Below are 14,831 nucleotides of genomic sequence, written 5' to 3'. Positions count from 1 at the left end.
GGAGGGAGAGAGAGAGAGATTGTGTGTGTTTTCCCTCAGGTACTGTGGGTCCTGCTGCTGGTGTATTGATTCGTAAGAATGAGCGGGGCCTAGCAGAGGAAGGGTAGTGGAGGGGAGGGACGAGGCAGGCCATGGTCACTCTCTGGAGGCCTGCGGAGCTCTGCAGTGGACCAGTGGAGGAAGCCCAGAGGACAGAGGGGAGAGGAGAGGGGGGCTAATAGAGAACAACACAGGGGTAGCAGGAGGAGAGCGAAATAACGGAGAGAGTAAAGAGAGACAAACGCATCGTAGAATGTAGTGTTGGGAGACAGCCTGCCTCCCCGCGGCGGGCATTCTGCCTGCATTAATGTGAATGTGTGCACACGCACAAGCACACATGCGGGCACACACACACACACACACACACAACACACCACCCCACAACACACCACACAACACCACAGTGTTGGCCCTCCTCCCAACTCAATTCTCTTCAATGAGGTTGTCGTCGTTTGGTTGCTATTGATTATGCAGCGAAAACGTTCCCAGTCGTTGTGTCATGCGTCAGGTGTGTCACAGCTTGACCTCGGGCTCTACAACAAGTAATTGATATATTCTACAGAACAGATAGGAGACAGGGAGTAGATGGACGCATAGGATAGATAGGATGAGCAGAATGAGGGCAGTTCCAGAAAGTTAGCCATCCTGGCATCTCTGCTATGCTGGTTTATTAGAATAGTGCGATTGTGTTTTCACTCTAGAAAAGCAAAGTGTACTCCGAGCAAAAGCCATGGCCTCTTCTACTAGTGTATTATTGTTTTTCCCATGGACACAAAACACATTACTTATATTCTAGACAGGGGGGCAGGGTGGTAGTGGCATGGATGTGGGGTGTAAGCAGTGTGACATAGTGTGAAGGGGGTGGGCAGTGTGGGAAGAGTGTGGAAGGGGGCGGGGCAGTGTGTAAATAGTGTAAAAAGTGGGCGGGGCAGTGTGGAAGTGCTTTGGAAGCGCTGTCTGGCAGGACACAGATATATGGAGGCCTACTATATTCCTGAACTGCCTCAAAAGAATCAAGACGGAGAGAAAAAAAGAGGGGAAATAGGGGGAGAGAGAGAGAAACAGACACCAGGAAGAGAGAGAAGGAAGGAAGGAAGAGACCAGGAGGGAGTGGGAGGGAGGGAGGGAGGGGGAAGGGAGGGAGGGGGGGGGCAGAAGGAGGGCTGGGGAGGGCTGGGGAGAGAGGGAGGGCTGGGGAGGAGGGACTTGGTGGAGGGAGGAGAGAGAGAAGAGTGAGAGTGAGAGAGATAGAGAGGGACGGCTGGGAGGAGGGAGAGAGTGAGAGTGGAGAGAGATAGAGAGGGACGGCTGGGGAGGAGGGAGAGAGGGAGAGAGTGATGGAGGAGGCAGGGAGGCTAAAGCCTGTAGAGCCCAGGGACCCCGGGGGAAATATGGCCCTGTCGCATTACCCGCGCATGTCGCTCCCAGACAACACGCACACACACTATCTCTCTCTCTCTCTCGCTCTCTCTCTCTCTCTCTCTCTCTCTCTCTCGCACACACACACACACACACACACACACACACACACACACACCCACACACACACACACACACCACACACACACACCACACACACACACACACACACCACACACACACACACACACACACACACACACACAGGGGGGTAAGGGAGGAGGGGGGACAAAAGGCAGGGGAGATGGAGATAACAGAAAATCTAATCTGCCTTCTCTCTCCTATCTACACATGCGCTCCATGTGTAAGCTGACGCGTGTGTGTATTCATGTGTGTGCGTTTGTCTGTTATAATGCAGGAAGCGAGCATAACATTTGCAGACATATGTGTGGGTCAAACTGAGTCAAAATTATGTTTTAGGATTCAGAAAGCCAACCATTTCTGCCCGTATTTGTATTCAGAAAAGATATTCTCTGGGCTGTATATTTTTTGCTTATAATCGTTCCTGACTTCATTTATACCTCATGCATATAACTCACACAAACAACACATAAACATTATGTATGAACACGCAAACGCAGAAACTGCTGTGTTTGTGTATGCATTTGTATGCAGTGTGCGTGCACAGACCTGCCTCCTCTAATGCTGTTTTTAACTCTGAATGAAAAATCACCTTAGTCGCCTTGTGCTCTCATTGGGCTCTGTATATTTATAGCAAGAGTTGACAACCCTCCAATGGTGTGTGGTGTGTGTGTGGTGTGGTGTGTGTGTGTGTGTGTGTGTGTGTGTGTGTGTGTGTGTGGTGTGTGTTGTGTTGTGATTTTGTGTGTGTGTGTGTGTGGTGTGTGTGAGAGAGAGACCAGCCAGATGGGGCCGTGCAGACATCTTCCTCTGTGGCCTGTCTTTAGCTCCACCCTTTCCAAGACAGGATGCTGCCTCAGGAGCCCACCAGAAATAAAATGAACACATCTCTCTCCCTCCAGTCTCTCCTCCTCCTTACAACATGGCTTCCTCAAAAACCCGTTATTTTCTGGCCAATTCGCTCAGCTCTCCTTTCTCCTCCCCGCTCTCGGCTCTCTCTCTCATCTCCTCCCCCTCTCTAACCGCCCTCCCAACCCCCCCCCCCCCTCCCCTCTCTCTCCCCCCCCAGGCGGAGTATTTTACGGTGTCCAGTCCCTACCACTCCGAGCCCCATGGGGAAACTTCCCCTGCCCTGTGTGCTATGGAATACAGACAGGCCAACTTTGGATACAAGTAAATACGTCGGAAATATACTCACTGCATGGACAGTAACGCACACACGCACCACCCAACACACACCAGGAAGTCAGGTCAAGTCATGTTTTGCTCCAAAGGCAGCAAATAAAATGTGTATTTGCGGCACAAACACGAGTATATTCTATAGAGACACCTATGAGAGAGAGAATATACAGTAAGACAGAAGTGTGTCTGTACTGCATAGACTGACTTGAAAATACAATATAAATGCAAAAAAATCATAGCTCCTGTGAGCCACGGGAGGGTACACACACGTCTCCAAGGGATCTGTATTTGGGATCCATACAGAGAGTGTTACTTAGTGCCAGATGAGGAACAGAGCCTCCAGACCACCAGACGACACCATGACAGCATCATCATCACTGCTAATTGTCATCCTCACTGCTGAAAAAACTGCAAACTAATTAATGTTGGTCATAATCTCTCTCTCAGCCTCAATACAGCAACTAATTCATACACAGGCCTACACAAAGACATAGGACACATAGGAAGCTCACAGCCGAGCATGTGTGCGCGTGCGGACACAAAATGCACACAGACACCGCGGACAGACACAGGCAGACAGTGTACCCAGATAGATGGGTATGATTTTATAGTAATTAAAACAGTAAAAACACATGAGAACAGCTCTGCTGACTACATATGCAAATTAAAATCATTCATGGTTCTCTTGAAGACAGAGGGATGAGAGAGTCGCACACAAACTACACACGCGCATTAGTTGCACACACACACACACACACACACGCGCGCACACACACACACACGCACCCACAGAATTCAGCAGAGCATGCAGGCTTCCAGTGTCATTGTAATATTGCTGCACACAACCAATCCCCAAGGGCCCCTGGGGGCAATGGGACAGAGTTATTTGATAACCATAAACCCTGAATCAACAGAGAGAGATACATAGACCTAGAGTGAGAGAGAGAGAGAGGGGGGGGGGAGGGAGAGACAAAGAGAAAGAAGGAACAGTGTACTGCTAATATTAAAAAGCTGGCTTGCTGAAAGGTTTCGGAAGGAGGGTTGAAATGAGATGGATGGAGGGATGTGAGGAATGAAAGAGAGGACAAGGAGCAGTGCAGCTCATCTACAAACAGTTAGGTTGAGTCACGAGAAGATATTTCAGCACGATAAGAGAGTTGAAGAGAGGGTGTTCTTAAGGCTTGACTTCCGAGGGTGATAAATGTTTGTGTCCAGGAGCGTCAACTGTTTACTAGACATAATGCCACTGGCCCTATGATGTTGGTCTACTTGAAATGCATGGCCACTTGTGAATGTGTGAGTCTACCCAGTAGGACTCACACCTACCATGTGGACTCGCATGGTAGACAAACACTGATGTCGCTGATCACATGGGTAAAGAATCTTCTTCTGGGTGTTTTTTAATGAATAAATATCATAAAGACAACACCATGACAAATGCCTATATTACTCCAGCTGACATGAATAAAAGATTAAATACTACCATATTGTTTATTGCAGGTTTATTAATAATGCATCATCCCACATCCTAGAGGCATTTAACCTATTTACACCACGACGGTAGCGCTATCATTATCATCATTTAAAACCATCTTTAAATGTCATTCCACTGATGTGAAAAAGACCTCATTCGCTCGTTTGTTTTACTTCACACAAAAAGTGTCTGGATAAATAAAAAGGTGAGAAAAATAAGGATAGTACGTACAAACCTTATTGTTCTTGCACTTCCAATTATTTGAGTGAGAAAATGAATATGCAAAGCTGTAAACCAAGGACTTGTAAACTTCAAAAACATACTGCCATTATCAGAGGTGTGCCAGTGGGGAAGACACAATCAATAGCATGTTCACCAGGACCCCCATCAGCAGAAGGTAGCCAGTAAAGAAGCTGCGGGAAACAAGGTTGGCCCGGTAATTGGACTAAGTGGGAGGTTACAGCCTCATATTTCTCTCCTTTTGCATTGAATTTCATTCTGCTCATTGATTGAACTGTACATAATCTACGCTCATTGAATGATCTAACTTCCGTTGTTATACATACAAATTCACCTGAAATCCATCACAAGCATTTCAACTCGAAATAATTTACAGTAACTACAATTATAGTGAATGAAGCCGTCGGGAACAACAGACGATTCTGTGGAGAAGAAGCGCATAAAGTGGGAAATCAAACGCAACACAGCAAGTGCCGTTTAACAACCAGCCAGTCATTCAGTCTCTCCATGTCTAAAGTCTATTTCACTGGGTCTCTCTCTCCCTGGGCAACAACACATTTCAGTCACTCGGCCCAGGGAAGTATCTATGTGTTAAAGTGTGTTTATGAGTGGCTACATCTCTGCGTGTGTGTGTGTGTCAGTCTGGGGCTCTGTGTGTGTAGGAGACAGCGTGGAGGGAGCTGGGGTGTTTGAGGTCCCCGTTCTAATACACAGCGTCTCCCAGTGAGGTATGGGGCAGCTGAGTGCGCTCCTTTGGAACACCAATGGGACAGCCGGATCTAATCCCACACACACACCACACACACACACACACACACACACACACACAACACACAACACCAGAGAGAGAGAGAAACAAAGAGCAACAAGAGAGCTCCGAAACATCCGCACACACTCATGAGGCAGACTCACGCATACACTCACACACACTCCTTCCCACCATAGGTATAGCAGACTCCAATGGTACAGATGCTGATGGAAATCACTCATCCAAAAAGATGGAGAGAAAAAAAAAAAACACAAACCCATTGCCATTGCAACCGCATCCATGCTGCTTTATAATTCACTGCATGTGATACACATGTGGCCGCTTGACAATGTCCACGCTTCATAGACTGCCTTGCATGGCTACACAGTTACACAAGTGCTTATATTCTCTCCCCCTCTCACACACAAACAGATACACATAGGAAGGCTTGGGATGAAATACAGATAAGGCAGAAGAATGCATCCATCTTGTGTGTTGATTATGAGTCATTCGGTGGAAGATCACATCTGTATATAAGTGTTCAGCGTCATGCAGAAAGACCGTGGCGAAAAGCAGCGGAAGAAAACCACTGTCCCGTTTGTCGCCCACACACACACCATCATCATTAAAAACCCTCCGGTGATCAACAGGTGTCGGCCACTCACTTCCGGCTAGCCAATCAGAACGTAAGTCTTGCGACACCGGGACTTCTCGTTAGTTCTGCAGGATATGTGTGCGGAAGCAAAGTTGGAGCAGACTTGATTGCCAAGGTATTGACATTCAGCAGGTGATAAGCACTGCCCAGGACGCAGCAGCTGAGGGGATAAGTCAGCCACTGAGGATGGCGTGGCTGAATTCAACAGGATTCATGCCGTTTTCCAATCCACCATAATATTCTGTGTATGTTCAGTTTATCAATTAGATTTAAATTATGGTGTGAACATTTGAGAGGACGAAACGATTTATCAACGTTTTCCCAAAATAACGGGTCATGGGTTGTTCTGCCGGACTGTGTCATGATGTGAATGCGTGTTCATTTTAGATAATCCTCTCTCGGAACCACCCATCCATCACATCCTTAGTAGTCTTAGCAGACCAAGATAAATAGTTAGGATAGGCCTGTGTGTCCATGCATATTTGTGCATATGTATTTTTTTGTGTTTGTATATGTTTATGTGTGTGGATGTGAATGTGTATGTGTTTATGTGTATGTGTGTGTGCAAATGTGTGTGCGTGTGCGTGTACATGATCCTAAAATATGAAACACTGGTGGGATGGAGGGAGAGAGCGAAGAAGGACGAGAGGGAGGAAGGGGGCAGTAAACAAAACGAGCGATAAGCCCCATGCTGATGCAGTCCCTCTTCAACCCCTCCATCCCGGCATTGAAACATCCATCCATCTGCCCCTGTTAATGTGCATTCATGTAGGGATGTTTAAAATAAAACCTCATAGTGTGAAGCACATGGGGGTTGGAGGGAGGAACGAGTGACACTGTCCCTCATGGGAAAGGGAAGACATGATGGCAACATAGACCAGAGTAAGAGGGGGAGATTGCGGGAATAAGTGGGATGAAGTATGAAAACAATTTATTGAAAGGTATTCAAAGTGCTCCGCTAATTTTTAGACAGTTTGGGATTGCTGGTCTTGATTGAGCGGTGGATGGATGGAATATGGACCTGATGAGGCAGCTACAGTACAGAACGTATAAAAAACAAAGAATAACATACACAGAGGGATGTGGGTTTGTTTACATTTCGGTATGTGTTGTGCAAGCTTGTGCCTGTGAGAGTGTGTGTGTATGAGTGTGTGAGTATGAGTGTGTGAGTATGAGTGTGTGAGTATGAGTGTGTGCGTGGATTAAGTTTGTGAAGAAGAAGGCAGAAAGACTGATTCAAGGGAGCTGCAATGATCAGGGCCAAAGCATCTCTTATTTACACACACACACACAAACACACACAGACACACTCACACACACACAGCAAAACATCTCTTATTTACCAGCTTACGTCTGCACTATTTATGGGACACAGGGGAGAGTTACTGAGGAGAGAGGGAGAAGAGAGGAGAGGGGCTAAAATATGCATAGGGGCTGGTTCAGCGGGGACAGAGGGAGGGAGAGGGAGAGGGAGTGAGCTAGTCAAAAAGTGTGCGAGGAGGGGAGCCGAGAGGAAACAACAGAGAAAGACAAAGAAAGTCTTGCGCGATGGGCACGAGACGGCGAGATACCTTCGGTTAGCGAGAGACTGGGATGTGCAGGAAGATGGGGGTAGGAGAGCAAGAGGAGTAATGGAGGGGGGTAAATGATGCATTCCTTTGCCAGTGTGTGAGACATGGGGGGCAAGAGAGGAATAGAGAGTGATGGCAGGAGGCGGTCAGCAGGGAAATCGGTTTGATGCAGTGACGTGTCCATACTGCAGTGACCCTGGGGCTGGTGTGTGTGTGTGTGTGTGTGTGTGTGTGTGTGTGTGTGTGTGTGTGTGTGTGTGTGAGTGTGTGTGTAGGGTTTCAGCCTTGCACGCCAAACATTATCAATCCCCAACTCATTAACCGACTGTGTAAGCATGCACTTATGCATGCGCGCGCGCACACACACACACACACACACACACACACCACACACACACACACACACACACACACACACACACACACACACACACACACACACACACACACACACACACACACACACACACACACACACACACACACACACACAAATCACTTTTGTGTCTTAGAGACACACACACACACCCAAATGATTCCCTTTTGTCTTAGAGATACACACACAAACAAACAAAAACAGCCTAACCCATTTAGAGCGATATCCCCTCGACACAAGCTGGAGCAGGTCAAGGCTGTCGCACACACATGCACACACCCACAGACATGTATAAACACAGACAAACACACACACACACACCCTCAGACATAATAAGTTGAGAGATTGATAGTATTAGAAGTATTTATTAAGTAGTCTGTGGGCCAACAGTCTCTCACTTGTGTGTGTGTGTCTGTTTGTGTGTTGGTGTGTGTGTGTGTGTGTGTGTGTGTGTGTGTGTGTGTGTGTGTGTGTGTGTGTGTGTCTGTGTGTGTTTTTTCCTGCATGCAAGGACATTGACCGACAGGCTCCAGAAATGACCCTGCTGTTAAATGGACTGGTCAGCCATATGCCAAGCACCCCTGCATCACGAGTGTGTGTTTGTGTGAGTGTGTGTTTGTGTGATTTTGTGTGTGTGTGTGTGTGTGCATGTTTGTGCGTTCATGTTGGCATGTGCTTGCATGTGTGTGTTTGTGTGTGTGGCAAGGAAAGGTGAGAAAGAGGCACAGCTGTTATTCAACATGGAACTCAGCTTTAATGGAGCCATCTCAGTGTTTTGTGGATGATTTCCACAGAAAAACCTACAGTGCCAGAACTGATGACTTACACCATTATTTTTGTGGTCATCAGTGCTCAGCAATGAGAGCAACCTGCAAAGGCACCATGATTGCAAAGTGTCGGATAATCCAGGATGTGTAGCAAGGGGAAGTGAGAATAAATGATGGGAATATTTCAGTTGCTGAATGACGGCATTTACCTTTTCAGTGGACTTTGTCTTCTGTGTGTAACAGACGGACACAAAAGTAATGGTTAGAGGGTACCAACCTGAAGCTCGGTCTGAAAGAAGAACTTCTGCGGACACTGGGAACAGTCGTAGATTTTGTCTTCCTGCCCGTGGACGGCGAATATGTGCTGCTGGAGCTTATTGGCCTGGACAAACACTATGGAGAGAGAGAGAGAGGAAAGGAGAGAACCAGGGTTAAGGTCAGGGGCTGCCTTCCATTCCAACCCAGCTAGGGCTCCCCCTGCCACTTAGGTGGGTGCAAATTATCACACAAACATACGGCAAAGACACACAAGTTGGAAGAGGGTGTCTTCGCCGTATGTTTCCTGTGTCCATTCAAGTGATCCCAAGCCGATGAAGGGAGTGAAAGGCCAGCATTAGTCCAATTTGAAGGATGGGACGAGGGAAGAGGAAAAGGGAAGAAAGACAGCATAAAGGGAATGGGATAAAAATGTGCAAAGATAACAAGAAAGAACTATCCTCCGCAGACGTTGTGATATTTATCAATAAATGATCCTCCCTTTTATTTCCCAGCTTTTCACCTCCTGTGTTGTCTAAACCTCTCCATCCACCCCCCTCCCTCCCCTCCTTTCGGCCTTTTGTTTCAGTTAACTTTTGGTTTGCACAGCATGTACAAATGTGATCAGTGTGTGTGTGTGTGTGTGTGTGTGTGTGTGTGTGTGTGTGTGTGTGTGTGTGTGTGTGTGTGTGTGTGTGTGTGTGTGTGTGTGTGTGTTGAATTATTCAGCCCCCCCATAGGAGCAGTGCCAGTCTTACTAATTCATAAGCCACCAAGGAATAGAGTTAAAGTTTAAAAGGCAGTGCTGTGTACCTGGGGGGGAGGGGGAGGGGAGACACAACACAAGACAAACTTAGAGAACAACAGAGGGGGAGAGTGCAGGGAAACAGGATGTGAATGCACACGGAGAGAGAGAGAGAGAGAGAGAGGGACCGGGGGAGAGGGACTGGGGGAGAGAGAGAGTGTCTATGGGGACGGAGAGACAAGAGATAAAGAGGAAGGGGAGGGAGGGATGCAGACTTAATTCATGCTTTTTCCCCCCCTTGCTTGGCGAAGATGCCGTTGAACAGCAATAACTTGACATCACAGAACTAGTTGGGCCCGGGAATTTTCTGCTGGCCTTACCCCTGGGGAGGTCCGCATTGTAATGTATGGTGCTTTCCTCCTGTGATCAGCGGCTACTGCTACTTGTTAAAGGGCAATACCGGTCAGTAATGAAACAATCCTAACGGCCTCTCCTGGCTTCACTAAAACCTACGATACCGATATAATTTGTCAAAAGATTTTCATCGCACAAATTGTGCCTAAGAGTGCTTTGCGTGAACATGCTAAGACTTTTTTGAAAGTACTTGTATGACGATTCACATATTTGTTCTGTCCTCAAACTCTACACTGACACGAAATTCCGTGAATCCAAAAGATAAAAGTGCCATACTGTATATGTTAACATTCGGGGCAGGCTAAACCTTATTTGGCAGGAACGGCTCATGGACGATATTTTGACAAGCTATATTGGTAACGGAAGTTAGAGTGAAGCCAGGAGAGACGGTTCCGATGGTTTGATCACAGAGCGGTATTGGCCTTTAAGATCCCACTGGGTTTTAGCTCCGACAGTTTTGGTAACGATTTTCTGTATGAATAAAATCCCAATAAAAATGTACCAACACGGAGCAGGAGTGAAGTGGCAAGTGGATGTTTGAGTTTGACCACACAATAATGTTGGTGTAAATCTCTGCACTGTATTTGCCTCCCTTTTTAAGACGGGGCTTATGTGCATTGTGAATGAGAATGCTTACCTGCTGCTTAAAGAGCCCAATTATTAAATCCTCCCTGCTCTCCACCGTCTCTCGGGGGCGGGAAAATCATTGGTTTGGCTCCATCTTGTTTTCCCCTTCCTATTGTTTTCTATTCCCTTAGTATCTTCAGTGTCCTTGTGGCTCTGGCTGGTGGGGCTGTGTGTGTGTGTGTGTGTGTGTGTGTGTGTGTGTGTGTGTGTGTGTGTGTGTGTGTGTGTGTGTGTGTGTGTGTGTGTGTGTGTGTGTGTGTGTGTGTGTGTGTGTGTGTGTGTGTGTGTGTGTGTGTGTGTCTGCGTCTGCGCTTGCATGTGTGCATGCGCTTGCATGTGTGCACGCCTCTGTGTTTCCCTACCCATTGTCTTATCCCGGTGAGTGTGTGAGTGAGTAGCCCACTCACCTGTGAAACAGACGGGACACTTGAAGGTTCCTCCCATGCCCTCGAAGCTGTGCTCTATCAGGTGACACAGCAGCTTGGCCGGAGAGTCAAACATCTGGTTACACAGCTTGCACTCGTGATTGATGCCTTCCTCTGTGAATCAGGAGACAGACACACGTGGTTAGGCCCGGGCTACAAATGGGAGCAGCAGCCACCTCCTGGAGACACACACTCACACATTGGGATTGCCATTTGTTTAAAAATATAAAATAAACGTAACAAATCCTAATATATGTATGGATATGGATTTGTATGCATATATCCCAGCATATGTATGGATATGTGGATATTGCTAAATATATATTTTTTTTTACATACATACATACATACATACATACATACATACATACATACATATTAATTTATACACACACACAAACACACATCCCACCATCGCCCGACGCTGCTTAAAAAGCACATTCACACACATTTTGTGTGAATGTGTGTGTGTGTGTGTACGACCTGTGTGTGGGATTTGTATGTGTGAGCATGTGCATGCTTATGGTTGGAGTATTTTAAGCAAGTGAGACTGACATCATAGCTCTTACTGTGCCGGGCCAGATGAAAGGTGGGAGTCTATCTGTCACACACACACACACACACACACACACACACACACACACACACACACACACACACACACACACACACACACACACACACACACACACACACACACACACACACACACACACACACCCCGAGATCTCCCGCTTGTTGTCCTTATCAACATCATGCCACACAGGACCAAGGTCCTGGTTGCCTCCAAACGCACACGCCATGTGGTTGCACACACACATGCATACGTGTGCACGTTAACACAAAGCGAGATAGAGCGGTGTACAGCCCTGCAGCATCAGATGATGTCCTCTGTGGGCCAATCTATGACCCCGTGTGGAGTCAGATTGTACACACAAACACACACATTGCAGGAAGGGCTAATAATGTCTTCAATCACACATCCATGACACCCTTTGCAAGTGACACACACACAGACACACATACGACACACACTTGCACAAAACAAAGATTCCAATCTCCCTGTGCCTCAAAGACCAACACAAGGGTGTCATAATCCCACATGAATAGCTGTGTGTGTGTGTGTGTGTGTGTGTGTGTGTGTGTGTGTGTGTGTGTGTGTGTGTGTGTGTGTGTGTGTGTGTGTGTGTGTGTGTGTGTGTGTGTGTGTGTGTGTGATCAAGTTGCTGGGGCGCTGGTGTGGCCGAGGCCTACATAGAGAGATAGAGGTTCATTATCATTTACTCTTGAATCAGCAGGAGAAATAGTAGAGAGGGGGATAACAAGCAGGGCACAGATAGAGGGAGAGATAGACAGAGCGAGTGTTAGTAGTTGTTGCCTCTGTGCCTTTATATTCTAGGTTACACTAAGCCATGCCATGTTCAAAGTGATACCTCCCATTCAAACAAAGGTGAAGCTCAGGACACTGAGCACGCAGATGAGAGGGAGGGACACAAAAAGGCCACAGCCAGGGCACGGGAGAATGCGGCCACGCGCACATCCCATAATAACCCACAGTGGGGACACGCCATCGGGGACATTCTCAGGGTGATGGATGAGAAGCGCCCGTCTGGATACAGCGGACGTACACATCCTGCCGGTCGCATCAAAACATTTGAGTCCAAATAGACACCTCTTTTATTGTCTCCAACTAAAACCATTCCCACTGGGGGAAACATGCTCAGAACGTATGCACCCTTAGCCCTGGAAGATGTTCTGGATAAAAGCATCCACCTAGTTAATAAGCCTGATGGGCGTATAGTTTTGGCACATTTGTTTTTGTTTTCCTCTCTTCCTCCATTCATGAGTGCATGATTATCCTCCAGTGCTGCTTACTGTTAATGCATGAAGCCATTCATATAGTATAGCCATAGCTAAACTTTTCGGTGGAGGATTAATGGTCACTTAACGTGAGGTTGAGCGATGAAGGCAGCGAATAGGGAAACTCACGGGGGGAGAGAGAGAGTTGCAAGGGGAAACACATAGGGGGAAGAGAGATAATTGGACATTCCCAAAAAAAAAGGGGCATGGCATGAGAGCCAGAAAGACCAGCGTGGGTGCATGTGTGTGTCCCATGAAAGTCTTATTTTTCAGACAAATATATTGTTTTGATCAGTGTGTGTGGAGACTGGGCTGTCTTTGTGCTCTCCCCATGTGAGACCCAGCCCACACGTATGTGTCCGTGTGTGTCTGTCCGTGTGTGTGTTTGTGTCCATTTGAAAAGTACCATTATTGTGGAATAGATTAGCATTTTCCTTGTTTTTACTCAAACATAGCAAGAGTGTCCACAAAAGATCTGTCGACATCAAGGGACATAGATCAACATTAGAAATGTTTATGAATCAATTTAATCAGAGATTATAACAAACTAATCAATGAAGAAAAGCAGTTTCAAGGCACATACCCTATAGAATGACTTAAAAATCCATTTGCAGGAAGATGTGCAGTAGTCTTGTTATTAAATTCTTGTTAAGAAAATGTGTCATTAACTTAATAATAAATACAGATTTATTATCATGGAGCCATGTAGATACAGATTCTAAGGTAATACTGCTTTATTTTGGGATCAGACTTTGCATAGAACTCCACACAGACACACATGCCATCCTAACATGACAATCGAAAAGCATGCGAGAGCATTTCAATACACTTACGATGTTTAAAGACAACATTTGAAGCTATACAGCAGCTAAATGCGGACACAAAAAAGGACTTTCCTATTGTTCATATTCACTCTCTATCTCTGCATCCTAATTGACCGGGGGGTTAGTCTTGGCTGGAGTTTCCCATCTCTCTCTCTCTCTCTCTCTCTCTCTCTCTCTCTCTCTCTCTCCTCTCTCTCTCCTCTCTTCTCTCTCTCTCTCTCTCTCTCTCTCTCTCTCTCTCTCTCTCTCTCTCTCTCTCTCTCTCTCAATTCCTCTCTCTCTCTCTCTCTGGGGTGTCAGCCTTCCATTACTGGCCTCTCCGGTCCTCCTGCGGCATTGAATACAGTGCATCGGAAGGGGTGTGTGTGTGTGGTGTGGGGGGGGGGGGGGGCGTCCCTAGGGCTCTGAAGGCCCAGGTCCAGGTGGATTGAGAGAACATGAGAGAGGAAGATACTGAGAGAGAGAGAGAGAGAGAGAGAGAGAGAGAGAGAGAGAGAGAGAGAGAGAGAAGCGAGAGAGAGAAGAGAGAGAGAGAGGAGAGAGAGAGAGAGAGAGAGAGAGAGAGAGAGAGAGGATAGAGAGAGAGAAGATGGCTGACAGAGGACAGCCAGAGAAACGCTGCAGTGATATAAGTGTTAGTGATATATACATTGACAGAGAAACAGGATACATACAATGGAGAGATGGGGAGAACGGTAAAAGAGGCGGAGAGGGAGACACAGCGAGTGTAAGAGAGAGGGGAGGAAAAAAAGGAGGAAAACAGAAACGGAGAGAGAGTGCAGACGCAAAGAAGGGAGGCAACAGAGGTGGTGGAGGAGGGGTAGACACTCCTCTGGGGGTTTCACTCAAGGTGTGTTTCTATGGCAACAGAGGGGGGTGAGTGGAGGGTGGGGGCAAGCTTGACCCATTGGTACTGTGGGGGCTGGAGAACACACACATAACACACACACACAACTTGCTGCAGTGCTAGAGGGTCCCATGAGCTCCTCCACCATCATTAACACACACACACACACACACACACAACACCACACACACACACACACACACACACACACACACACACACACACACACACACACAACTGCAAAGACACAATACACACACACACAAACAGTTACTCATAAGA

General features: G+C 47.0%; 1 protein-coding gene across 1 annotated transcript in view; it reads right to left on the bottom strand.

The window, feature by feature from the left end:
* The window catches only part of znf423 (zinc finger protein 423), a 157,846-nt gene that overhangs the window by 47,538 nt on the left and 95,477 nt on the right, over positions 1-14,831 (bottom strand). Inside the window, exons 20-21 of the mRNA XM_056598080.1 lie at positions 11,001-11,132; positions 8,830-8,945 (exon numbers count right to left, since the gene is read on the bottom strand). Coding sequence (XP_056454055.1) covers positions 8,830-8,945; positions 11,001-11,132 — 248 coding nt within the window. The remainder of the gene's footprint in view (positions 1-8,829; positions 8,946-11,000; positions 11,133-14,831) is intronic.

Source organism: Gadus chalcogrammus, chromosome 9 (assembly GCF_026213295.1).
Source record: "Gadus chalcogrammus isolate NIFS_2021 chromosome 9, NIFS_Gcha_1.0, whole genome shotgun sequence".
In the NCBI taxonomy this organism is placed as follows: Eukaryota; Metazoa; Chordata; class Actinopteri; order Gadiformes; family Gadidae; genus Gadus; species Gadus chalcogrammus.
This window is presented reverse-complemented; position numbering and strand designations above follow the sequence as displayed.